The 26,599-nt window shown below is 41.3% G+C and overlaps 1 protein-coding gene across 1 annotated transcript in view; it reads left to right on the top strand.

Annotated features, from left to right (window-relative positions):
* LOC126471289 (glutamate receptor-interacting protein 1) overlaps positions 1 to 26,599 on the top strand; it is a 445,652-nt gene that overhangs the window by 265,401 nt on the left and 153,652 nt on the right. The window contains exon 7 of the mRNA XM_050099408.1: positions 11,168 to 11,324. Within this exon, the coding sequence (XP_049955365.1) occupies positions 11,168 to 11,324 (157 nt within the window). The remainder of the gene's footprint in view (positions 1 to 11,167; positions 11,325 to 26,599) is intronic.

Below are 26,599 nucleotides of genomic sequence, written 5' to 3' on the forward strand. Positions count from 1 at the left end.
CAGTGGGGGTCTCCCATCTTGTCCTGACTGTTTCACAATGCACAACCATACAGACTGTCCAGATCACTAGGCACACTGCACCCATTGTGGAAAGGGTTGGCATCTCCAAAATGTTTGCCACTAAACATCAGGACAGTCGAACCTCACTCCATACTTGCATTGAGAGACATTGCATGAACTCCAGGCCATTGTTCTCCAGGGCAATCCTCCTACCACAAATTGCTTATTGACCTCATGATTGCACATCAGGATGTTTGTTTCCAAGCAGTCACAGGAGCAATGGTTTCCCTGGTGAACCTCTCAACATATGCTTGTCTGTGTTTCCCAGCATTGGCCCAACCTCCACAAGCTGGTTGCATATTGTGACAGCTCAATTCCCCTCAGAGGTCAGTTCACAAATACAGCAGTGTACAAGAAGGTTACATGGCCAATAAAGCTGTTTGTTGTCAATAGTCACTCACCTGGCAACATTTTTAGCATAGATTCTTTCTCACTGTTTTGGTTCTCGATCATGGATGAAGTTCAGTTCACCTTGAACATGGTTCCCTTCCAGGAATTTGATGACTTTTTGCATCTTTCATATCTCCGTTCAAACTTGGCCAGGGATGTGCCACCGATTTTAAGGTGCATATTTCTCTACATCCTGATGCAGTGCCCCATTTCTTTTTGGCATGTTCACTTCCAGACTCCCTACAGACAGCAGTCAAGCTTGAACTTGATTGCCTTTATGAAGCAGGGGTAACTGAACATGTCAAAACTACTGCTTGGGCCGTGCCCCTGGTGCAGGTTAAGAAACAAAATAGCTCCCTCTGGCTATGGGGAGATTTTGGGTCAACAGCCAGTGCCAGACACATGAGGAAACCTACCCCATACCATATCCAGAGGATCTTCTTACAAAACTTGTTAGCAGTGAATATTTTTCTGAGATAAACCTTGCCAATGCTTAATTACAGACCCCCACATGAGGAATCGCAATGCTTTATGCTCATCAATACACCCTTTGGCTTGTACAAACACAAACGTTTGCCCTTTGGAATTACTTCTACTCTGGAAATCTTCCAGAGATACCTAAGACAGTTAACCGTGTCCATTTCCTCTTGTACCAATTACCTAGGTGACATAATAGTTACCACCAAGACCACCAGCATAACCTCTGCACCCTCTTTACTATGTTGCATGATACCATATGCAAGTGCTGCCTACAAAAATTTCAGTTCCTTCAGGAGCAAGTGGAATACTTTGGACACTTATTCAACAAAAATGAGACTCATCCCACTGATCACAACATCTCAGCTATTGACTCTCTCCTATGTCCTCAGAAACTAAAGAAACTGAAGGCCTTTTTGGGTAAAGTGAAGTTCCTTCCACAAACAGCAAACATTATGCACCCACTCAACCAGTTGTGGAAGAAGGGCATTAATTTCCAGTTGTGGGCTGTCTGTGAACATGCTTTCACCCAGCTGAAGGACATGTTAGTCTTGGCACTCTGCCTTATGTCCTTTCCTCCATCACATCCCCTTGTTTTGGCTGCTGACATTTCCCCTATGGCATTAGTGAAGTGCTTGTGTTCCATAACAATGATGGTACTTAGCAACTCATCACCAGTGCATCAAAGACCGACACATGCTCAAAGAAACTACTCACAGATCGAGAAAGAGGCTTTGGCAATCATCATTGCCATTAAGAAATTCCATGTGTACCTCTTTGCAACTGGGTTTGCCCTCATTGCTGCCTAAAAATCACTGGTAGCACTCTTTGGACTATACTCTCAGCTTCTAGAGTGAATGACTCAAAGGCTCCAGCATTTGACTCTTTTCTTTAGTTCTTACAGTTACACCATTAAGTACAATCCTACCACACAACATGCAAATGCGGATGCACTCCCTTGTCAACTCTCAGGACAAGACTTAGCATTTGACCAACAGGAGGTATCTTGTTTCAACATTGACATAAAATGAAAACACGCCTTGGAAGGTGTTCAATGGCTTGCCCATTTATTTTTTCAAATCTGCTGATTCAGAACTCCAGGCCTGGGCTCACCTTGATCATCATTTGTCTGTTGTCTCTGACATTCTCCTGCTGTCCTGCTGAATGCAGATGCAAATTCCCACCACATTGTCATTCTGACTACCTTATATCCTCATATCTTGGAACTCTCCCATTGTGAGCATTGTGGCATGTCACAGATGAAAGTTCTTGCCAGACAACATTCCTACTGGTCAGGTCTGAACAAAGAGATGGTGGTCACGTAGGGCAGCTGTTCTGCATGCACCCACCATCAGGTTGCTTCTCCTTATTCTTTCACCCCTTGGTCCATTCCATATCATTCCTGCAACTGCAGTCATCTGGAGTGGATTGGTCCCTTTCTGGGCTCCATATGGCTCATTGTTGTAGATTCTTATTCCAGCTACCCCATGTAGTTAGCATGGCATCTGCCACTACAACCACCACACTCAATGCACTTACCCAGATTCTCATCATCAAAGGGCTTCCCTACACCCTCCTGTCTGACAACCGGCCCCAATTCATGGCAACAGCCTTTGAACAGTTCTGCAATACCAGTGGAATTAAAATCTGTTTAGCTCACTGTTTGACCCATTCTCCAATGGTGAAGTGGAGCAGATGGTATGTAAATAATAGCTACAAGTGTTGAAAGCGATGGGCAAATCTTCCTCCACATCAGTGCTCATGATGTTCCTGAGCACCTACAGGACCACCCCTGTCCATAACCAGAGCCCAGCAGCGCTCCTTCATGGGCAACAGCCATGTACTCTCCTCCACTTCCCATCATAACAGTCCTCAGAACCTGGCTCCACCATGTTGGACAATGCCCATCAGGTTCTGTTATCTGCACATGTTCCTATGGAGAAAAACATTCATGGATGCTGGCTACAGTGGTGAGTAGCCATTGACGGGACCTTGTGCTGATTGATACTCTATGAGGTTTGGAGTGTCAGTACACCAACCAACCCTGGCACCACCTACTGACTGCGCCACCATCAGTGGGTCACTCAGACTAGTAATGGCCCCCTTGCAAACCCCCCAACTGCACAGGTACAATTTGCACTCCAGGGCACCCCATTGGAGGTTCCCACGGATATAGGTTTGGTGGTTGAGTACATACTGCAGCATGCATAACCTCAATAGTCATCTCCCACATCGCCAGTCTCCAGTGCATTGTCTGACATCCCATGTACCTTCTCCCAGCTGTCAGGCATCTCCACCAAATCACCAATTGTGCAGCTGGTTCACCTTCTGAAATGACATACAGGGTGCTTCAGACCCTATGCACCCATTTGGGAGGGGGGAATCTGGTATCCCAATCTGACAAGTTCAAAAGCTCACCAGAATGCCTGGAACTAGATGACAGCTGCTAGGTGATGCTCCTAATGTTTGCAAGTGTTGCTATCACTGCTTCAGCACTAGACATAGGCCAGGACTCATGTGCCAGCCTGTTGGCTCCTGTAGCTGTGCTATAAAGTTAGCAGCATGGGGGCTGGACCCCAGTTATGTTCCAACTGTGCTCTCATATCGTCTCTTCTGAGCAATGTTGCTTGGTTTCAGATATTGCTACATACAGGCTCTCGATATGGTTTACACTCCAGATTTGTCATTCTGTCATGTTTTCTTGTTGTTTGTCCATCACTGTTGTTGTCTTGTGTGGTTTTCAGTGACTCACCATCAACACCTTCAGTCTGTTAGCCAGTATTTCCCAGCCATGTCACATTTTGGGTACAATACATGGAACAACTTAACCACATCCTTCACCAGGTCTTTGACTGCCTATTGTTGTTCCTGGAAATGAAAAATTATTCTACCCACAGCCCTTCCCACCCATCCCAGAGTGGTAATACACTGCATTCCCAATCTACAAAATATCTTGCTTGATCATTATGCCACATCTACTACTAAAGCCTTGCCACATGGGTCATGTTACTGATGAAGAGCCAGGTGCTATACACACCCTGTTTCAGTTCTGTATCAGGCATATCCTGCCCTATCAGAGTCAGGTCAGCTGGTGAAACAAGTCATACCTTACAACTTTCACACAGCCTTTTATGTGTACATTAGTACTAACCAGCTGCCCACCTGAATGAATTGTTACTGCCAAAATATGTGTAAGATCAGTAAAAGTTGATCACCCAATGGCGAAACACATTATCGAGCACAACATTCCCAAATGGCTGCTCCAGAATCAATGCCATCTGGATCTTGTCCCCCCCCCCCCCCCAATCAAAAATGACTTCCAGCTTCTCTGAAATTCATAAATGGGAATAAGACTTACAACATATTTTTTGATAACAAATTCCTCATAGTCTCAATCGTCACTAAACCATACAGTCAACTGCATGTCCCTGACATATGTAACAACTATCATTTCCCCACAATTTTAGCCATTTACAGTACCAACATAGGAAGGCCATGTTGGCTTATGTTACAGGGCCAGATCAGCAAAGCATCCAGACTGTTGCCCCTACAGTCATTGAAAATACTGTCATTCCTTTTCAGGAACCATATTTTAGTCTGGTCTCTCCTCAGATATTCTTCCAGTGTGGTTGCACCTATGGTCCAATGATCCATATCATTGAAACTCTCAAGCCAACCCATTAAGGAAAAGTTCTGGTTCCATATCCATCCATGAACTGCCAACACTAATGCAATCATCATAATTAGTCAAGGGAAATTTGTATTTTTAAGTGATGTTATTCATTTGATTTTATAAAAAAATTGTGATCTTTCTGCTTACTTTATTAGTTTTCCAATATCCTACAATCATGGGAGCTACCATATTTTACAGACTATGAGACACACTCTTTTCTTCGAAAAATTGTCTCCAAAATTCAGGTCTGTCTTATACTCGAAATTAATACAAAAATGCCCAGTGTTTGATTTAGGCTTAAAAATGACAATATATTCCATGCTGCAGGAACCCTACCTCTGTCTGGTAACATTGGATTCAACTGGCAGTGGCAGTTCACTAATGCAATTAACATGAGTTGCAGGGATTCACGAGCTCACTAACACTGTCTCCCACCTGCCCCGCAATCACAAATCCAGATTACTGTCTAATGCGTTATTGCAGGCTACACCAGTGAGCTTGAACTGAAGCTGATTTGTGTTATTGTAATAACTTCAAGTTGAACAAATATATTTCAAGGAAGATGCAATATACACTCCTGGAAATGGAAAAAAGAACACATTGACACCGGTGTGTCAGACCCACCATACTTGCTCCGGACACTGCGAGAGGGCTGTACAAGCAATGATCACACGCACGGCACAGCGGACACACCAGGAACCGCGGTGTTGGCCGTCGAATGGCGCTAGCTGCGCAGCATTTGTGCACCGCCGCCGTCAGTGTCAGCCAGTTTGCCGTGGCATACGGAGCTCCATCGCAGTCTTTAACACTGGTAGCATGCCGCGACAGCGTGGACGTGAACCGTATGTGCAGTTGACGGACTTTGAGCGAGGGCGTATAGTGGGCATGCGGGAGGCCGGGTGGACGTACCGCCGAATTGCTCAACACGTGGGGCGTGAGGTCTCCACAGTACATTGATGTTGTCGCCAGTGGTCGGCGGAAGGTGCACGTGCCCGTCGACCTGGGACCGGACCGCAGCGACGCACGGATGCACGCCAAGACCGTAGGATCCTACGCAGTGCCGTAGGGGACCGCACCGCCTCTTCCCAGCAAATTAGTAACACTGTTGCTCCTGGGGTATCGGCGAGGACCATTCGCAACCGTCTCCATGAAGCTGGGCTACGGTCCCGCACACCGTTAGGCCGTCTTCCGCTCACGCCCCAACATCGTGCAGCCCGCCTCCAGTGGTGTCGCGACAGGCGTGAATGGAGGGACGAATGGAGACGTGTCGTCTTCTGCGATGAGAGTCGCTTCTGCCTTGGTGCCAATGATGGTCGTATGCGTGTTTGGCGCCGTGCAGGTGAGCGCCACAATCAGGACTACATACGACCGAGGCACACAGGGCCAACACCCGGCATCATGGTGTGGGGAGCGATCTCCTACACTGGCCGTACACCACTGGTGATCGTCGAGGGGACACTGAATAGTGCACGGTACATCCAAACCGTCATCGAACCCATCGTTCTACCATTCCTAGACCGGAAAGGGAACTTGCTGTTCCAACAGGACAATGCACGTCCGCATGTATCCCGTGCCACCCAACGTGCTCTAGAAGGTGTAAGTCAACTACCCTGGCCAGCAAGATCTCCAGATCTGTCCCCCATTGAGCATGTTTGGGACTGGATGAAGCGTCGTCTCACGCGGTCTGCACGTCCAGCACGAACGCTAGTCCAACTGAGGCGCCAGGTGGAAATGGCATTGCAAGCCGTTCCACAGGACTACATCCAGCATCTCTATGATCGTCTCCATGGGAGAATAGCAGCCTGCATTGCTGCGAAAGGTGGAGATACACTGCACTAGTGCCGACATTGTGCATGCTCTGTTGCCTGTGTCTATGTGCCTGTGGTTCTGTCAGTGTGATCATGTGATGTATCTGACCCCAGGAATGTGTCAATAAAGTTTCCCCTTCCTGGGACAATGAATTCACGGTGTTCTTATTTCAATTTCCAGGAGTGTATGAAAGTCACATATCAAGTAAACAGAGTAAGACGTGTGTACACTTTAACAGTCAAATCATAACTGAGTCCAAGTCTAGCGGCCGCTGGCTGGCTGATTGCTTAGGTGGCGCTGCTGCTACATGGCTTGCGGACAGTGCCGCATGTAGAGGACACACGTAACTGTGCGGCGGCACTTTGAAGATTGGCGAGTCACAACACTTTTCCCCCCTCAGAATTTTTTATACAGGTCTTGATGGAGGTGGTCTGTAGATTGCTAACGTCCATAGGTGTTATTTGACTGGCACGGGGCCTGTTTCAGCATAGTCTTCAATTTCTGGAAAGCCGCATCGCATGACGCGGACCAGTGAAAAGGCACATTTTTATGCAACAGGCGATGCAACGGCTGAGCCACCGAAGCAGCAGATGGTAAAAACTTGTGATAGTATGCTATTTTCCCCAAGGTGGCCTGCAGTTCCTTAACAGATGTAGGGCGAGGAAGGGCATCGATCACAGCGACAGTTTGCTGAAGCGGACAAATACCATCCTGAGAGAGTTGAAACCCCAAGAATGTGATAGATGCCTGAAAAAATTTTGATTTCTGAAGATTACATTTAAGACCGGCAGTCTGTAAGACATGAAAAAGTGAGTGGAGATTTTGAAGATGTTCGTCAGTGGTGGAACTAGTGACAACAATGTCATCCTGATGATTTATACACCCAGGGACAGTGAGCAATAATTGTTCCAAGAATCGTTGAAAGAGAGCAGGGGCACTGGAAACCCTGAATGGCAATTGTTGGTATTGATAGAGGCTGAAAGGCATGATAAGGAGCAGAAATTGCCAGGAAGCAGTGTTGAGAGGAAGTTGATGATAAGCTTCTGACAGGTCAATTTTAGAAAAATACTGGCCTCCAGCAAGTTTACTGAACAATTCTTCAGGTCGAGGCATAGGGTAAGTGTCGATATGGCATTGAGCATTCACAGTGGCTTTGAAATCGCCACAGAGATGAATATCACCATTTGGCTTAGCAATGACAATGGCAGGAGAGGACCACTCACTGGAAGTGACAGGAAGCAAGACCCCTGAAGCAGTGAGATGATCCAGCTCCCATTTGACCTGATCACAAAGGGCCACAGGAATGGGCCTAGCCCAAAAAAACTTAGGCTGAGCAGTGGGTTTGAGCGTGATATGAGCTTCAAAGTCGTTTGCATGGCCTAATCCAGGAGAAAAAAGGGACGAAAATGTCATCGACAAGGAATCCAATTGAGCATAAGGAATAGCATCAGAGACGATATTGACAGAGTCATCTATGGAGAACCCAAAAACTCAAAAGGCATCGAAACCAAAAAGATTCTCCGCGTTACTATGGTCAACCACAAATATGGGAACAGTGCGAACGACAGATTTGTAAGATACCTCAGCATCAAATTGTCCCAAGAGAGAAATCTTCTGTTTATTGTAAGTCCGTAATTGCCTAGTGACAGGTGACAGGAGTGGAGAGCCCAACTGAAGATACGTCTGAGAATTGATGATAGTGGCAGCAGAACCAGTATCCACCTGCATGCGAACATCTCGACCAAGTATTTGGACAGTGAGGAATAACTTCCCTTAAAGGGAAGCAGTACAATTGACAGACAACACAGAATCAGAATCAGTGTCATGTTCATGAATTTCATGTATGTGGTCGGAATTTGCAAACGGATGACACATGACCCTTTTTTTGCATTTGTGACACACGGCCAATGTTGTGGACAATCTTCTCATGAATGTTTTGTAAAACACCATGGACATGAAGGAAGTTGCTGTGGGTTTTGCTGCAGTTTCTTAGAGGTTTGTTTACGGTTAGGTCGAGGCTGTGCTTGGGAGCATACTGCGGCCACATCGGCTGGTGGGGACACGCCACACGCTTCGTCAACATTGCACAGAGGTTGTATTTCCCCAACGTTGCCCCATGCCTCTATTTGCGCTCCAGCAGCACGAGAAATTTCAAAAGACTGAGCGATGGATAGGACTTCATCTAGAGTCGGATTTGCCAACTGAAGGGCACGTTGCCTAACTTCTTTGTCGGGCGCCGAACCATGGAATCGGCGTAGGATTCTTTGTGAACTTCAGTAACAAATTGACACTTTCTACTGAGGCCGTGAAGTTCAGCAGCCCTAGCATGATAGGTTGATTCGAGTGTTTTCAACAATGATAAAAGGCAACACGAGAGGCTACCACATGCGTTTGCTTTTGAAAATAGACGGACAGAAGTGAGCACATTTCAGCAAAGGACAAAGACACAGGATCTTTCAAAGGAGCCAACTACAACAACAACCGATACATTTGAGGTGAAATCCATGAAAGGAACAGAGACTTACATGTTTGTTCATCTGCGACATGAAATGCCAAGAAGTGCTGTTGAAGAGGTTTTTCGTAATCAGACCAGTCTTCCGGCGTCTTGTCATAAGGAGGAAAAGTAGGTAGAGACAATGACGAGAGACACCCCGCACTTGATGCCACGACGAAATCATGAATCACATTTGTGAGAAGCGTTTGCTGTTCTATGAGACCTTGCAATAGTTGCTCTAAAGTAGCCATGGAAACATGTGGGTCAACGATGAAAAAGAAAAATCGCTACCTTGTTGCCAATTGTAATAACTTCAAGTTGAACAAATATATTTCAAGGAAGACACAATACATGAAAGTCACAGATCAAGTAAACAGAGTAAGACGTGTGTACACTATAACAGTCAAATCATAACTTTGTCCAAGTCTAGCTGCCGCCGGCTGGCTGGCCGCTTAGGTGGCGCTGCTGCTGCATGGCTGGCAGACAGCGCCGCATGTAGAGGACGCACGTAACTGTGTGGCAGCACTTTGAAGATGGGTGAGTCATAACAGTTATTGGCAACAGTACAATATTTTTGTTAGTGGATAGGTTTTTAAAGTGCAAAAAATAAATGGTATTCATTTGATATGGCCTGTAAATTGAAAGTAGTAGCATATGCAAAAACATGGAAACAGAGCAGCTGAATGGCATTTCAGCCCTTCACCAACAGAAAAAAACCATTCATGATTAGTGGGCTAGTAAAGAAGAACTGAAAAAATGAAGAAGACTATATGTGCAAATAGAGCGCTGAATTCAAAATGGCCAGAGCTTGAAGATGGTGATTTTCAGAGATTTTAACTGTCTGTTTGGTTTCATAAACTACGAATTTTTTTATTCTGACTTTGCAATCTAATAATAAAAATGGTAAAAATATTATTATTTTAATCTGTTTAAAAATTAAGTTGCTTCTTATAGCCCATAGTGCCTTACAGTGTGTAAAATATGGCATGTTTTCCCCGAAAATTTCTGTGCAATATGTTTGCATCATTACATTTTTCAGTCTCTGGCTATTCCGTGTCCACCAGTTTCCAATATCAAATACATTTGACATAATTGTATTTCTCTATCAAAAACCATCATAGTATTGTTAAATCCTTTTCTCCACTTCCATGGCAGCCTCCAGTTTTCTTCTTCCAGTGATAATTCTATCATATCAATACTTCCTATGTTTTTGCTCTTCCCTGTAATTTTACTGTTATGACTGATATTACTTCTCCTAAAAATGTCAAGATGATGTCTTGCTGTAAATTTTAAAGTGCAACCATAATGCCCACTTTATTTCCTATTGTCTTTAAGTAATTTGTGTACTATAGTGAAAACAACAGGTAAGTATGACAATGTAAAGCTAAAACTGACATTATATCTGGTGAAATGTGTCAGTACAGTCTTGTGCTGAGAAACAGGATATTAACAGCACATTTGTATTTTATATGCACTTTTCTACAAAAACTCAAATCTTTGTTGATGTGTTTACAGTACCTTATTTCTCCTGCTCCTACAAATTACATGATAACATACAAATTTAAAAAAAAATACTCAATTAATACTTCTACATATATTTTCAATGGGCAACACATTATATATATGTTTTTACTATTATTGTTGTGACATAAAACAGTGTGTACTTTTATGCTAGTTGCTAGAGTAGCACTAATTTATCAATAAGATTTATCCGGGCGTTTATATACAAATATTTCTCCAAGACCTTGGTAGCACACTGCAACTGGAAAGAGGAAATATAGGAAATGTATAAGCTTGTCATTATTGATGGGTAGTTAATGCAACATTCAGAAGCAGTTTGTGATAGCTGCTTCAGTCTCCTCTCAAATATATATTTCTAGTATATTCTCACATCCAAAACTGTATTTCTCTCTCTCTCTCTCTCTCTCTTTCTCTCTCTCTCTCTCTCTCTCTGTGTGTGTGTGTGTGTGTGTGTGTGTGTGTGTGTGTGTGTGTGTGTGTGTGTGTGTGTGTGTATGTGCGCCCATGAACAACAGGCTACAACACTTTAAAATGATCTTGGGATAAGCTACAAAGTTGAATATTTTGCAAACCTCATTCATTTAAGTTTTTTCCAGTCTGTAGACAGATGGCTCTATGGGCAACTTGTACACCTGTCAAAAGGGAAACATATTAAACTTCCACAATATGTCATTTGAATATTATTTGGATAATAACTGCTGCATAAATATTATAAAATTAATGTGTATTTTATTTTCTTATAGGTTCAGTGACTAGTGCTGGCTGTACTGGTGTATGCCACTCAGAGACAGTGTACCTAACTCTTCAGTCTGATTTGCATGGTTATGGAATAGCTGTACAAGGAACTTCTGCAGGGGAGGTTGTTGTCTCTGGTATTGATAAAGATAGTCCTGCTGACAGGTAAGCTGCTAAAAGGCTGATGAGAGGAATACTCTATCAACCTCATTTGCAAATAATTTTTTGTATAATAAATTACAGCATGTAAATTACCATCTGTTCTTGACAAAAAACAATTAGCTTAAATTTAGCTGTTATAGCCTTTGATTGTACAAATTGAAACTGAAAATATCAGACACTGCTGGAGCACATTACAGATAAAATCAGGAAAAGGCTACATTATTGATGACAAGTAAAAAGCATAGGGATTTAAAAATGTTTAACAAGGGTTTCTTCTGGCCTGAATTACAAATGTAGCATCCGTAGCTTCATAATGTTACTAACACTGGTAAAAATAATCATGTTTAATGTGTCATTGTCTTGAAACCAGATGATAGTAAGAATACCTAAGGAGTGAGCATTCAAACTCACAGGCCATGATTTTTGTCATCGACCTACATTACCTCTCTGATCATGTGATCTTGGTATGGAGTAGGATTTGCCTGTGAGTGTTCTGCAGATTTGCAATGCCATTACTTCCTTATTACAGACAGATCCTACAAAATGGCTCTGAGCACTATGGGACTCAACTGCTGAGGTCATTAGTCCCCTAGAACTTAGAACTAGTTAAACCTAACTAACCTAAGGACATCACAAACATCCATGCCCAAGGCAGGATTCGAACCTGCGACCGTAGCAGTCTTGCGGTTCCAGACTGCAGCGCCTTTAACCGCACGGCCACTTCGGCCGGCTACAGATCCTACACTGAAGCACCAAAGAAACTGGTACACGCATGCATATTCAATTACAGAGATATGTAAACAGGTAGAATATGGTGCTGCGGTCAGCAACATCTATAAAAGACAACAAGTGTGTGTTGCAGTTGTTAGGTTGGTTGCTGCTGTTGCAATGGCAGATTATCAAGATTTAAATGAGTTTGAACATGGTTCATAGTTGGCACACAAGCAATGGGACATAGCATCTTCGAGGTAGCGATGAAGTGGGGATTTTCCTGTATGAGCATTTCATGAGTGTAGTGTAAATATCAGGAATCTGGTAAAACACCAAGTCTCCAAGATTGCTGTGGCTGGAAAAAGATCCTGCAAGAACAGAACCAATTATGACTGAAGAGAATCATTCAATGTGACAGAAGTGCAAGCCTTCTGCAAATTGCTGCAAATTTCAATGCTGGGTCATCAGTAGGTTTCAGCATGTGAACCATTGAATGAAACATCATTTATATGGGCTTTCGGAGCTGAAGGCCCACTCATGTACCCTTGATGACTGCATGACACAAAGCTTTATGCCTTGTCTGTGCCCATCAACACTCACATTGAATTGTAGATGACTGGAAACATGTTGCCTGCTCGGATGAGTCTTGCTTCAAATTGTATCAAGCAGATGGACATGTACGGTTATGAAGACAACCTCATGAATCCATGGACCCTGCATGTCAGCAGAGGACTGTTCAAGCCAGTAGAGGTGCTGTAATGATGTGAGACATGTGCATTTGGAGTGATATGTGATCCCAATATGTCTAGATATGACTCTGACAGATGACACGTACATAAGAATAGTGTCCAATCACTTGCATCCATTCATGTCCGTTGTGCATTCCAACAGACTTGGGCAATTCAAGCTGAACAATGTGACACCCCACACATCCGGAATTGCTACAGAGCAGATCCAGGAACACTCTTCTGAGTTTAAACACTTCCACTGGCCACCAAACGTCCCAGACATGAACATTACTGAGCATATCTGGGATGCCTTGCAATATGCCATTCAGAAGAGATCTCCACCCTCTCATACTTGTACAGATTTATTGACAGCCCTGCTGGATTCATGGTGTCAATTCCCTCAAACACTACTTCAGAAATTAGTTGAGTCCATGCCATGTTGTGTTGCGGCATTTCTGCATGCTCGCATGGGCCCTACATGATATTAGGCAGATGTATCAGTTTCTTTGGCTCTTCAATGTATTTGAAGGTAAGACTGATTTTACATACACATTTCATAGACATCCTCACTCTTTACATTGGAAACCTGGAGTGAAGTTGGCTTAAAGCTTTGAAAACTTAATTCAAGTGCATTTTGCTCCATCTGTTTTCTTGATACATTATTCTCATTGTAATATGCACGCCCACATTAATATTTAATATTCAACAATACTTATTTGATGCATTTTATGTACAAATTTCCACTGCACAACAGAAAACACATACAGACAGGCGCACACACACACACACACACACACACACACACACACACACACGTACAAATTTTACCTTTCAAAATATTTGTCAATAAAGTATTTTCAGTGCACTATGAAAATATTTTAGGGACAAAATTGTTCTGTTTTTATTTTATGGTACCATATTTTTAATCTTTATTCATCATTAAGAAAACTAAGATATTAATCACATGTAATCATTCTACACATCATAGGTACAGAGTAGTATAGCCTCTAATTAGGACTATTTTAAAATCAAAAAGATTTGCAAATTTGTGTAGGATGGAGGAAACATCTCAAACTGGCACATACAAGTCTTCTCTGAAGATGAAATTTCCTCAGAATGTGTATACATTTAGTAATTTACCTGGCAGCATACTTCCCCACAGATGAATTTATCTAGGATTGATCTCATGAATATAAGGACTACAGACACATAAATTTGCGTTTTGACACTAATTCTTTATTACAAAATGTCCTAATATTTTTCAATGCTTAGGGAACCTCTTACTAGTATAGAAACTATAATTTGATATTTATGGTATTTTGCTATGAATATTAACTTCCCTCCTGTGATGTACTGAAACTTGCACTAGTAGTAACGAAAATTTTTCACCATTGCTGCTACTAATAATTAATACAGTAAAAACAGAGACAATATATGTGATCTTAGCACAAAGTGTAAATGTGCCATGTTATATCAAAGTCGTGCGACAATCCCAGTTTGATATTGGCAAAATGTACCGTATGCTCGCATGACAAATGTTACTAGTCCATGGAACAGACAATTGAATTTACGGCTGTAGTAATAGACAATAAGAAACATACAGGAAGACCGTATGTCTATCAAAGAGCAGGTACAGGGAGAAAAGATAAATTTAACTGAAACAATACTGCTACTGCTACTACTCCTACTCCTACTCCTCCTCCTCCTCCTCCTACTACTACTACTAATAATAATAATAATCTGACAGTGGTGCTTCAGATTTGATTTGATTTGATTTATTATTGGTCCTGTAGATTATACAATTTGCACAGTGAAGCACATCATGATATAGGACAAGTCAATTTGAAAAATTATGTTAAGATGGTATATGACAAGAAATGACAGTTGTGGCACATAACTCACATAGCAGAATACATATAGGATATATAGACAAAATATATAAAAAAAAAGGTGGTGTGTGATGAGAGATGACGGTGGTGCATACTGCACATAGCAGAATACATATAAGAGATACAGACAGAATATGAGTAACAAACAACAATTAAATTATCTTACTAAGTAGAAATACCTACAAGTGAATATACAGCTTATTACAAGTAATTAAAATATTGTGGTACATAGTTCACATAGCAGAATACTTATATGAGATACAGACAGAATATAGATAAGATACAATAATTAAATTATCTTACTAAGTAGAAACATCTACAACTGAATAAACAGCTTATTGCAAGTAATTAAAATTTTGTTTCAAGAAATTCATGTATGGAATAGAAACAGTGATTTAGTAGCAATTCCTTTAATTTAATTCTCATTATTTTTGGGTTTTTGCTTGTTTTTATGCCTGTTGGGAGGTTGTTGTATATTTTAATGCCCATACATTTAACCCCATTTGCATATTATTTTGTGTTGTGGGCTATAATTTGTAACTGTGTTTTGTTTCTGGTGTCATGTGTGTGGTGGTCTGCATTTCTGTCGAGGGCGTCCAAGTGCTGTACCGTAAAACAAGCTAGTTCCAATATATAGAGGCATGGCAGCAGCAGGATTTTTAGCTGTTGAAATAGTGGTCTACAGTGTTCAGTTCTTTTTTTTTACATTTCATTATTCTTACTACTTGTTTTTGTAACTTGAAAATTGTGAGAGAATCAGAGCTCTTTCCCCAGAAGATTAGACCATAGCTAAGACAGACTCAAACAGGGCATGGTACACCAGCTTCAAGGTATCTACACTGGCTGTGTCTTTTAATGATCATAATAGATAGCAGGTTTTATTAAGCCTTTTTTAACAATGCCTCAATATGTGGTTTCCAATTTAGTGTGTTACTGATGGTAAGTCCAAGAAATTTGGTGTCCTGCCTGTTCGTAATGTCATCTTTGCCAACAACTATAATTACATTGAAGGGGTTTAGATTTTGTCTTGTGTGGAAGTTCATACTTACAGTTTTTTGAGTATTTATGAGTAGTATATTTGCTTCAAACCATGATTCTAAATGACAAGTAGTTTCATTAACTGCATCTTGCAATGTGTCACCTCTACTGGTTATCAGGATATCTGTGTTGTCCACATACAGAAAGGGAGTTGCTACCCAGTGTTTGATCAAAAGTTATGAGTCTTTAGTAAAAGTAATAAGAACTAGTGAGAAAGCCACCATGGAGTATTGTGTTAGTAGCCAGAAGCAAGTAGCTCCTAATGTGGATACATCACACTAACAGATACGCAAGTGGACTGTGAGATGAGGATAGGCAAGTGCAGCTGTAAACTGTACTACATGGTGGTAATTGCTTAGCATGTGAGGCAATATCACACCAGGGCAAGTCTCTTGTTACAGAAAACATGACTAGATGCCAGGTTTTAATGAAATTTTGAGGCAGCAATCATTTCTCATCACTGGAGACCAGTAATGCCACAATGATGCCAGAGCTGCACCAGATAGTGAGTTAACTATGCACTGCCAGCAGCAGCCATGGTTTTGAGACCAGACTACACCTGCTGTCAGCATCAAGTCCTTCACAGGACTCAGTGCCACAGTCCCACTGATCTGCTACCTGTGCATGCTGCCACCAATGCTGAATTCTTCATGGGACTTGGCATCTCAGCACCAGCTGCCATTCAGTTCCTGTCAGAGGGCAGTAACTTGTATCCCACACACAGCCATCTCCAAGCATGACCATAGTGATGCGAGTGAAGCTAGGGGCAGTCAGGACTCCATGCTGCCAAGGACAGTACCACATCACTGACATCAATGGCCATAACATCTAAAATCTGCCAGCCTACCCTGGACCTGCAGTCAGCATCGCAGGGCACCAACTCAGCATACAGAAGCTGGAACCCATACATGAGCACCAGCCAGGTACAACAGAGGGAGGCATGATCACCTCATCGAGTCATGACACGTCATGTATTGGAGTTAAATAAAGTCATTATTTACTATCAGCACTGTTGTCACTGGGTCCTTCAGCCCACAGCTCACCTCAAGGACTTTATATTTTGAACTGTTCTATCTATATCTACAGCTTCACCTACATGACTAATTTATGCAAATCCTCCCATGTGATCTCTGATTTCTCTAATTTTAGTATGATGGTCATTCCTCCCTTTGTGAATTTGTTACTGGAAGTTCATAAAAATATCTCACCTAAAAAAAAAAGAAAGAATTCTTTTAATTAATTCCACCTCATCTTATGTATCATACGCATTACACGCTCTTCCCTACCTCATCATAATACACAAAAAATACCCTTGTTTGAACTTTTTTTACATCCATCAAACCTGGTAAAGATTAAATATTGTTCTGTAATACTCCAGACAAGGACAGACAAGTGTAGTGTAGGTAGTTTCTTCAGTAAATTTGTTACATCTTCTAAATGTTCTGCCAATAAAACAAAGACTGTATTGTCTTTCATGCAATGTTTTCTATATGATGGTTCCAATTTTTAGTTGTTCCTGATCACAATCACCAAGTATTTAGTTGTATTGACACTCTTTAAATTTGTATAATTTATATGTAGCTAAAATTGAAATGATTTTTTAGTACTCATGTGGATGACCTCACACTTTTGATAGTATAGGGCCAATAGTCACTTTTTGCACCATGGAGATAACATGTCTAAATCATTTTGCAATCGGTTTTGATCTTCTGATGACTAAACTAGGTGGTAAACAGCAGCATCATCAGCAAAACAGTTTAAGAGGTGTGCTCAGATTGTCTTCTAAATTAATTATATAGACTAAGAACATCAGAGAGCCCATAATACTTCCTTGGGAAACCACAGATATCACTTCTGTATCACTTGATGACTTCCTGTCAGTCAAAACAGACTGTGACTTTTGTGACAGGAAGTCACAAACCCAATCGCTCAACTGAGGTGATACTCTACATGCACACAATTTGATTAGAAACTGCTTGTGAGGAATGGTGTCTGAAGCCTTTTACAAATCTATAAATGGGATAAACTTGAGATCCCTGTCAATAGTAGTCTTCAGTTAATGTGAATCAAGATCCAGCTGAAATAAAAATCTGAACCTGTGCTCATTATGTGTCAGTAAATGGTTTTCTTTGAAGTAATTCATAATGTCTGAACATAGTATATGCTCCAATATCCTACTGTATATTGACATAAATGACAGGAGATTACTTCTATTTCCTTTTTAGTGTATTGGTGTGACTTGTACAACTTTCTAGTCATTAAGTATGGATCTTTAATCAAATGAGTAGTTATATATGATTGCTACCACAGACCTTGCCATTGGTGGGGAGGCTTGTGCGCCTCAGCGATACGGATAGCTGCACCAGTAGGTACAACCACAACGGAGGGGTATCTGTTGAGAGGCCAGACAAATGTGTGGTTCCTGAAGAGGGGCAACAGCCTTTTCAGTAGTTGCAGGGGCAACAGTCTGGATGATTGACTGATCTGGCCTTGTAACACTAACCAAAACAGCCTTGCTGTGCTGGTACTGTGAACGGCTGAAAGCAAGGGGAAACTACAGCCGTAATTTTTCCCGAGGGCATGCAGCTTTACTGAATGGTTAAATGATGATGGTGTCCTCTTGGGTAAAATATTCCGGAGGTAGTCCCCCATTCGGGTCTCTGGGCAGGGACTATTCAGGAGGATGTCGTTACCAAGAGAAAGAAAACTGGCGTTCTACGGATAGGAGCATGGAATGTCAGATCCCTTACTCGAGCAGGTAGGTTAGAAAATTTAAAAAGGGAAATGGATAGGTTAAAGTTAGATATAGTGGGAATTAGCAAAGTTTGGTGGCAGGAGGAACAAGACTTTTGGTCAGGTGAATACAGGATTATAAATACGAAATCAAATAGGGGTAATGCAGGAGTAGGTTTAATAATGAATAAAAAAATTGGAGTCTGGGTAAGCTACTACAAATAGCATAGTGAATGCACTATTGTGGCCAAGATAGACATGAAGCCCACACCTACTACAGTAGTACAAATTTATATGCCAACTAGCTCTGCAGATGATGAAGAAATTGAAGAAATGTATAATGAGATAAAAGAAATTATTCAGATGGTGAAGGGAGACGAAAATTTAATAGTCATGGGTGACTGGAATTCAATAGCAGGAAAAGGAAGAGAAGGAAATGTAGTAGGTGAATATGGATTGGGGGGAAGAAATGAAAGAGGAAGCCGCCTGGTAGAATTTTGCACCAAGCATAACTTAATCATAGTTAACACTTGGTTCAAGAATCATAAAAGAAGGTTGTATACATTGAAGAAGCCTGGAGATACTGACAGGTTTCAGATAGATTATATAATGGTAAGACAGAGATTTAGGAACCAGATTTTAAATTGTAAAACATTTCCAGGGGCAGATGTGGACTCTGACAACAATCTATTTGTTATGAACTGTAGTTTAAAACTGAAGAAACTGCAAAAATGTTGGAATTTAAAGAGATGGGACCTGGATAAACTGACTAAACCAGAGGTTGCACAGAGTTTCAGGGAGAGCATAAGGGAACAATTGACAAGAATGGGGGAAAGAAATACAGTAGAAGAAGAATGGGTAGCTTTAAGGGGTGAAGTAGTGAAGGCAGCAGAGGATCAAGTAGGTAAAAAGACGAGGGCTAGTAGAAATCCGTGGGTGACAGAAGAAATATTGAATTTAATTGATGAAAGGATAAAATATAAAAATGCAGTAAATGAAGCAGGCTAAAAGGAATACAAACGTCTCAAAAATGAGTTCAACAGGAAGTGTAAAATAGCTAAGCAGGCATGGCTAGAGGACAAATGTAAGGATGTTGAGGCTTATGTCACTAGAGGTAAGGAAAATTAAAGAGACCTTTGGAGAAAAGAGAACAACTTGTATGAATATCAGGAGCTCAGATGGAAACCCAGTTCTAAGCAAAGAAGGGAAAGCAGAAAGGTGGAAGGAATATATAGACGGTCTATACAAGGGCAATGTACTTGAGGGCAATATTATGGAAATGGAATAGAATGCAGATGTAGATGAAATGGGAGATATGATACTGCGTGAAAAGTTTGACAGAGCACTGAAAGACCTAAGTTGAAACAAGGCCCCGGGAGTAGACAACATTCCATTAGAGCTACTGACAGCCTTGGGAGAGCCAGTCCTGACAAAACTCTACCATCTGAAGAGCAAAATGTATGAGACAGACGAAATACCCTCAGACTTCAAGAAGAATATAACAATTCCAATCCAAAAGAAAGCAGGTGTTGACAGATGTAAAAATTACCAAACTGTCATTTTAATAAGCCATGGCTGCAAAATATTAACACAAATTATTTACAGATGAATGGAAAAACTGGTAGAAGCTGACCTCAGGGAGGATCAGATTGGATTCCATAGAAATATTAGAACACGTGAGGCAATACTGACCCTACGACTTACCTTAGAAGCTAGATTAAGAAAAGGCAAACCTACGTTTCTAGCATTTGTAGACTTAGAGGAAGCTTTTGATAATGTTGACTGGAATACTCTCTTTCAAATTCTGAAGGTGGCAGGGCTAAAATACACTGAGCGAAAGGCTATTTACAATTTGTACAGAAACCAGATAGCAGTTACAAGAGTCGAGGGGCATGAAAGGGAAGCAGTGGTGGGGAAGGGAGTGAGACAAGGTTGTTGCCTCTCCCTGATTTTATTCAATTTGTATATTGAGCAAGCAGTAGAGGAAACAAAAGAAAAATTTGGAGTAGGTATTAAAATCCATGGAGAAGAAATAAAAACTTTGAGGTTTGCTGATGACATTGTAATTCTGTCAGAGACAGTAAGGGACATGGAAGAACAGTTGAATGGAATGGACAGTGTCTTGAAAGGATGATATAAGATGAACATCAACAAAATCAAATTGTTGATAATGGAATGTAGTCGAGTTAACTTGGGTGATGCTGAGGGAATTAGATTAGGAAATGAGATACTTAGAGTAGTAAAGGAGTTTTGCTATTTGAGGAGCAAAATAACTGATGATGGTCGAAGTAGAGAGGATATAAAATGTAGACTGTCAATGGCAAGGAAAGCGTTTCTGAATAAGAGAAATTTGTTAACATCAAGTATAGATTTAAGTTTCAGGAAGTCGTTTTTGAAAGTATTTGTATGGAGTGTAGCCATGTATGGAAGTGAAACATGGACGATAAATAGTTTGGACAAGAAGACAATAGAAGCTTTCGAAATGTAGTGCTACAGAAGAATGCTGGAGATTAGATGGGTAGATCATATAACTAATGATGAGGTATTGAATAGAATTGGGGAGAAGAAGAGTTTGTGGCACAACTTGACTAAAAGAAGGGACTGGTTGGTAGGACATGTTCTGAGGCATCAAGGGATCACCAATTTAGTATTGGAGGGCAGAGTGGAGGGTAAAAATTGTAGAGGGAGACCAAGAGATGAATACACTATGCAGGTTCAGAAGGATGTAGGCTGCAGTACGTACTGGGAGACGAAGCAGCTTGCACAGGATAGAGTGGCATGGAGAGCTGCATCAAACCAGTCTCAGGACGGAAGACTACAACAACAACAACAACAACAACACTCTGAAAGGAACATAACTGGTATAGAATCTGGACTTTGCTATACAGAGAGTATCGACATCTAGATCACTTTTGTTGTCAGCTATTCTTGATCTGAATTCTGGAATATTTACAGTATCTTCTTTAGTGAAAGAATTTTAGGAAACCATGTTTTGTAACTCTGCTTCAGTGGTTCATTCATCATGGAGTGAAGATGTTGATTGTGTCTTGGCACTGGTATACTTTACTTACAATAAGAATTTCTGTGGATTCTCTGCTAGAGTTCAGAGTTTAGTCATGGAAACTAGTAAAAGTATCTTGTATTCAAGTCTGATCTAAGTTTCATGTTTCTGTAAAACATCACCAACCTTGCAGGTTTTGTATACATTTATATCTGGTATGATTTTTCCATTGCCTCTGCAACAATGCCCTGATGTTTGTTGTGTACCATGGGGGATCTGTTTCATCTCTTGTTAATTTACTTGACATGAAACTCTTAGTTGCCACCAACACTACAAGTATTTCTTTGAATTTAAGCATTATCTGGTCATCACTTACATAGATAATTTGGAAGGAATGGAGACTCTGTTTTAGGAGGGTGTCAAGCAAAATTGTATCTGCTTTTCCAAACAGATCTATTTTGCATTTATTTTTGGTCGATTTGGGCGTTATGGTACTGAGTCTCACTGCAGTGAGCTTATGTTATGGCAATCATCTATACTTTGTATGGGCTCCTGAACTACTTGCTCAAAAACATTTTTGGAGTAAGCATTTAGTACAACTTTGGTTAAGTTTATTGTCTACCACTTTAAACATACAGTGATGAAAAGAAAATCACAACACCAAGAAGGAGTTAGGCAAAATAAACAAAAGTAAGTAGGCACGTTTCTACACCTGAAAGATGATGTTTATTCCAATTTCACACTAGTGGTGGTAGTAGCATCACTATGAAAATGTAAATCAGATTTGCTTTAAATACATGCAGTAAGAGTTGTGAGATTAGTTACTTTTGAAACTGGGCATGTTGAGTTCGTGTTAGCCAAGAATGCTTGTAAGGTGACAAAGACACAATTATCAACACCTCACTGAGTTTGAACAGGGTTGTGTAACAGGGGTAGAAGAAGCTGGATGTCCCCTCTGTGACACTACAGAGAAATTTGGCAGGAATGTACTCACTGTACATGATTCCTGATACTGGTAGTCATGAGAATGTATGGTCACAAGAAGACCGGGCTCCAATAGCCATATGGTACTACTGAGAGAGGAGACCATTGTGTTCAGTGTATGGCTCTGGTGTATCATTCTGTATCTGGTGTTGTGATTTTTTTTCATTCAGGGCATCTTCACCGGCATACTGAGGTCAGATTGAAGCAATCACTAACTATACCTGTATGAGTCAGGTACCTATTCAAAATAAGATGGAAGTGTGAATTTTAAAATTTTCCCGGTGAATTGACTGTTCAAACAAATTTCGGGCTTGCAGCCGATCGACGTTCAATACTTCGCACAATATTTCGACTGGGCACCTGCCAGTCATCTTTAGGTGAGCCGTCGCAGACTGGCGAAAATGTCCTCCATTCCACAATATATAGCGTACTGTAACTATTCTGCACATGCGTCGAAACCTTGATAGATGAACCACACTGCCCGCCGGCAGTGCCCTCGCTGGTGGAATAGCGGAACTCAGTTGTTCTCTGCATTGCTGTGGAGATGATGAAATTCCATGCACTGTCCAGCTGGTAGCCACTGTCACGGTTTAACAGATTTTCTGCCAGTCGTATTTCTACGGATTCTTTAATAATGGAGTCCCAGAAAGATGTTGCAGTGGACAAAATCATTGTTTCGTCATACTCCATTGAATGTCCAGTAGAAATACAATGTTCAGCAATAGCGGACTTGCTTGGCTGCAAAAGGTGAGTGTAACGTTGATGTTCAGTGCAGTGTTCTTTCACGGTGCGTGTGCTTTGACCTATGTACGCCATACCACATTGGCATGGTATCTTGTAAATTCCAGCCTTTCATAGTAACAGATTGTCCTTAACCGATCCCACAAGGTCCGCAATCTTCGATGGTGGGCAGAAAACCACTTTTACCTGAAATTTTTGGAGGATTCTTGCTATTTTAAATGAAGTGTTGCCAACGAAAGGAAGAAAAGCTAAATATTGTTCCGGCATGTTCTCCTCTTTATTCACTTCCTGCTTCTTAGTTTTAACTGTTAGTGCCCTGTTAATCTGCCGGATGGAATACCCATTTTCGCTGAATACTGTCTTTAGATGTGCGAGTTCTTGAGGAAAGCTATCTAGATCTGAGACAGTATGAGCTCTATGAACAAGTGTTTTAAGCAAACTGATGGTTTGCAATGGGTGATGGCAACTCGATGCTTGCATGTACAAATCAGTATGAGTAGGTTTCCAGTAAACTGAATGCCCTAGAGAACCATCAATCTTCCTTCGAACCAGGACATCCAAGAAAGGCAAACAGCCATCTTTCTCTATTTCCATCGTGAACCGGATGTTGCTATGAATGGAGCTGAGGTGATGTAGAAACTCCATTAATATATCTTCTCCATGAGGCCACACTATGAAAGTGTCATCCACATATCTCCAAAAAACTGTTGGTTTCAGGGCAGCTGATTCAAGCACTCTCTCCTCAAAATCCTCCATAAAAAGGTTGGCCACCAAAGGAGACAGGGGGCTACCCATGGCAACACCGTCAGTCTGTTCAAAATATTCTTGATTAAACATAAAATAAGTTGAGGAAAGAGCGTGCCTGAACAAAGCAGTGATATCAACAGGAAACATGTTACCAATCAGTGTCAAAGAATCTGCAAGAGGAACTTTTGTAAAAAGTGAGACCACATCAAAACTTACTAGAAGGTCTACACTGCTAAGACAAAGAGCCCCCAGTCTATTGATAAAATCAGCTGAATTTCGTATGTGATGTGAGCACTTGCCTACAAAAGGTCTCAGTAAGGAAGCGAGATGCTTAGCTAAATCATATGTAGGCGCTCCAATGTTGCTCACTATTGGACACAGAGGAAGATCCTCTTTATGAATTTTTGGAAGGCCATACAGTCTTGGAGGTACACAACCATGTGGTTTTAAACTCTTGATGGTCTCTTGCGGTAAGGAGGAGGAATTTAATAGTGCTGAAGTTTTCCATTGCACACGTAGACCATACATCTTATCTTTATACACACCATGAGGTAACAAAACAGTTGCATTACCTTCGTCAGCTTTCAATACCACTACGTCAGGGTCCTCTCTCAGATTTTGTAATGCAGCACTTTCTGCAGAGGTTAAATTACTGCGCTGAGTAGGAGCTTTCAACAGAGCACGGCAAGTTTCCCTTCTTATTTCGTCTGCAGCATCCAAAGGAAGACGTCATACAGCTTCATCAACACCACTCAAAATACTTATTAATGGCGGTGCTGTAGGTTGAGGTGCAAAATTTAGTCCCTTGCTTAATACAGACAGTGTAGCATCGTCCAACTTCTTCTCCATGAGATTGACAATGGAACGTCGTACCATTACCCCTTCTGGCGACGGCTTCTGTGGCAACAGGCGATCAAATTTTGATATCTGCTGACAATTAGCATCCTTGTGGATCCACTCGAACTTGGCCAAAGTCACTCCATCAACTCAGTCCCATGATACAGGAGAAAGATACCTCGCAACGTTCAGATGTAACTGGTAAAGTTCTGCTGAAATAGCATCTAACCTTCGTCTTGTGTAGCAAATCCTCTCTTTGGCAATAGCATGAGCAGCCTTCTCAGTAATCTTCCATGCAGCAGTGGTCTTAATGAAATGAATCACTCTAGCAAATTTTGGTATAATGCCATGGTCCCGACATCTCAATAAAAAGGTTAAAGAACTTAAAAGCTTTGCTCTTTTACGACGTAGCTTCTCGAAACTTTGGATATGTGAGGCCATCTCCTCCCCGTAAAGGCGTCTGATGTTAATTTTAAAATTTTCCTGGCGAAATGACTGATCAAACAAATTTCGGGCTTGCAGCCAGTCGACGTTCAATATTTTGCATGATATTTCAACTGGGCACCTGCCAGTCATCTTCAGGTGAGCCTTCGCAGACGGGCAAAAACGTCCTCAGTTCCGCAATATATAGCATACTGTAACTATTCTGCGCATGCATCGAAAACTTGATAGATGAACCACACTGCCCGTCGGCAGCACCCTCGTTGGTGGAATAGCGGAACTCAGTCACTCTCTGCATTGCTGTTTGCCACGGCCACTCTGTCATCTTCGATTTGAGCAAACCGTGGAGATGATAGGATTCCATACACTGTCCAGCTGGTAGCCACTGTCACAGTTTAACAGATTTTCTGCCATTCATATTTCTATGGATTCTTTAATAATGGAGTCCCAGAAAGATGTTGCAGTGGACAAAATCATTGTTTCCTCATACTCCATTGAATGTCCAGTAGAAATACAGTGTTCATATGATATCACTGCTTTGTTCAGGCACACTCTTTCCTCAACTTATTTTATGTTTAATCAAGAATATTTTGAACAGACTGATGGTGTCACCATGGGTAGCCCCTTGTCTCCTTTGGTGGATGGACATCCCTTTGATCCCCACCTCCAGTTTCCCACAGTGATGTGATGCCAATTGGCAACAACCACAAGCTGCATGACTGAAGACAGCACTGTCTGGAGCTGTGAGCAAAGGGATTCCAACTCACCTTACATACAAACACAGCATTTGCCTTTCCTAACCATAATAAAGACTGTGGAAATCTACAGTACAGAAACATGCAATAAATTTAAGATTAAACTACAAAACCACAAATACAAAACTAAATAAGCAACTAACTTCTACTTAGAAGCTCACAATATTGCACAAACAAATACTCTACACATCTTGTGGTGCTAGAAAAGAGGTGAGTGGCTTACTGAGCTATCTACAATGGTCACCAGCTCACTGCCCTGTTCAAAACGAAAGACAGTGACAGTACAGGTGGCATAAATATACACTACACAGCTACTAAAATACAAGACTACACACAATAATAAATAACCATACAAGAAATTTAAGACTGAAGTACAAAATCACACAGGAAAACCTAAATAAGTAACTCACTTCTACTTAGAAGCTTGTAATGTAACAGACAAACAAGTGATCCACACTCCTGGTGCTGCTTGAACATAGGTCGGGGCCAGACTTCAGTTCAACTAACTCTTACACAGAAACATTTAGTAATATAGTTTTAATTACAGTTAAAGGGTTATGAACTTCTCTTTAAGCTATAGTTCATTTGTTACATTATCAACATAGTTACAAACTGCAGTCAGTGTAATTAATGCAGAAGTGTTGTCCTTGCACTAAAAACAATAAAACTAACA

Source organism: Schistocerca serialis, chromosome 3 (genome assembly GCF_023864345.2).
Source record: "Schistocerca serialis cubense isolate TAMUIC-IGC-003099 chromosome 3, iqSchSeri2.2, whole genome shotgun sequence".
NCBI lineage: Eukaryota > Metazoa > Arthropoda > Insecta > Orthoptera > Acrididae > Schistocerca > Schistocerca serialis.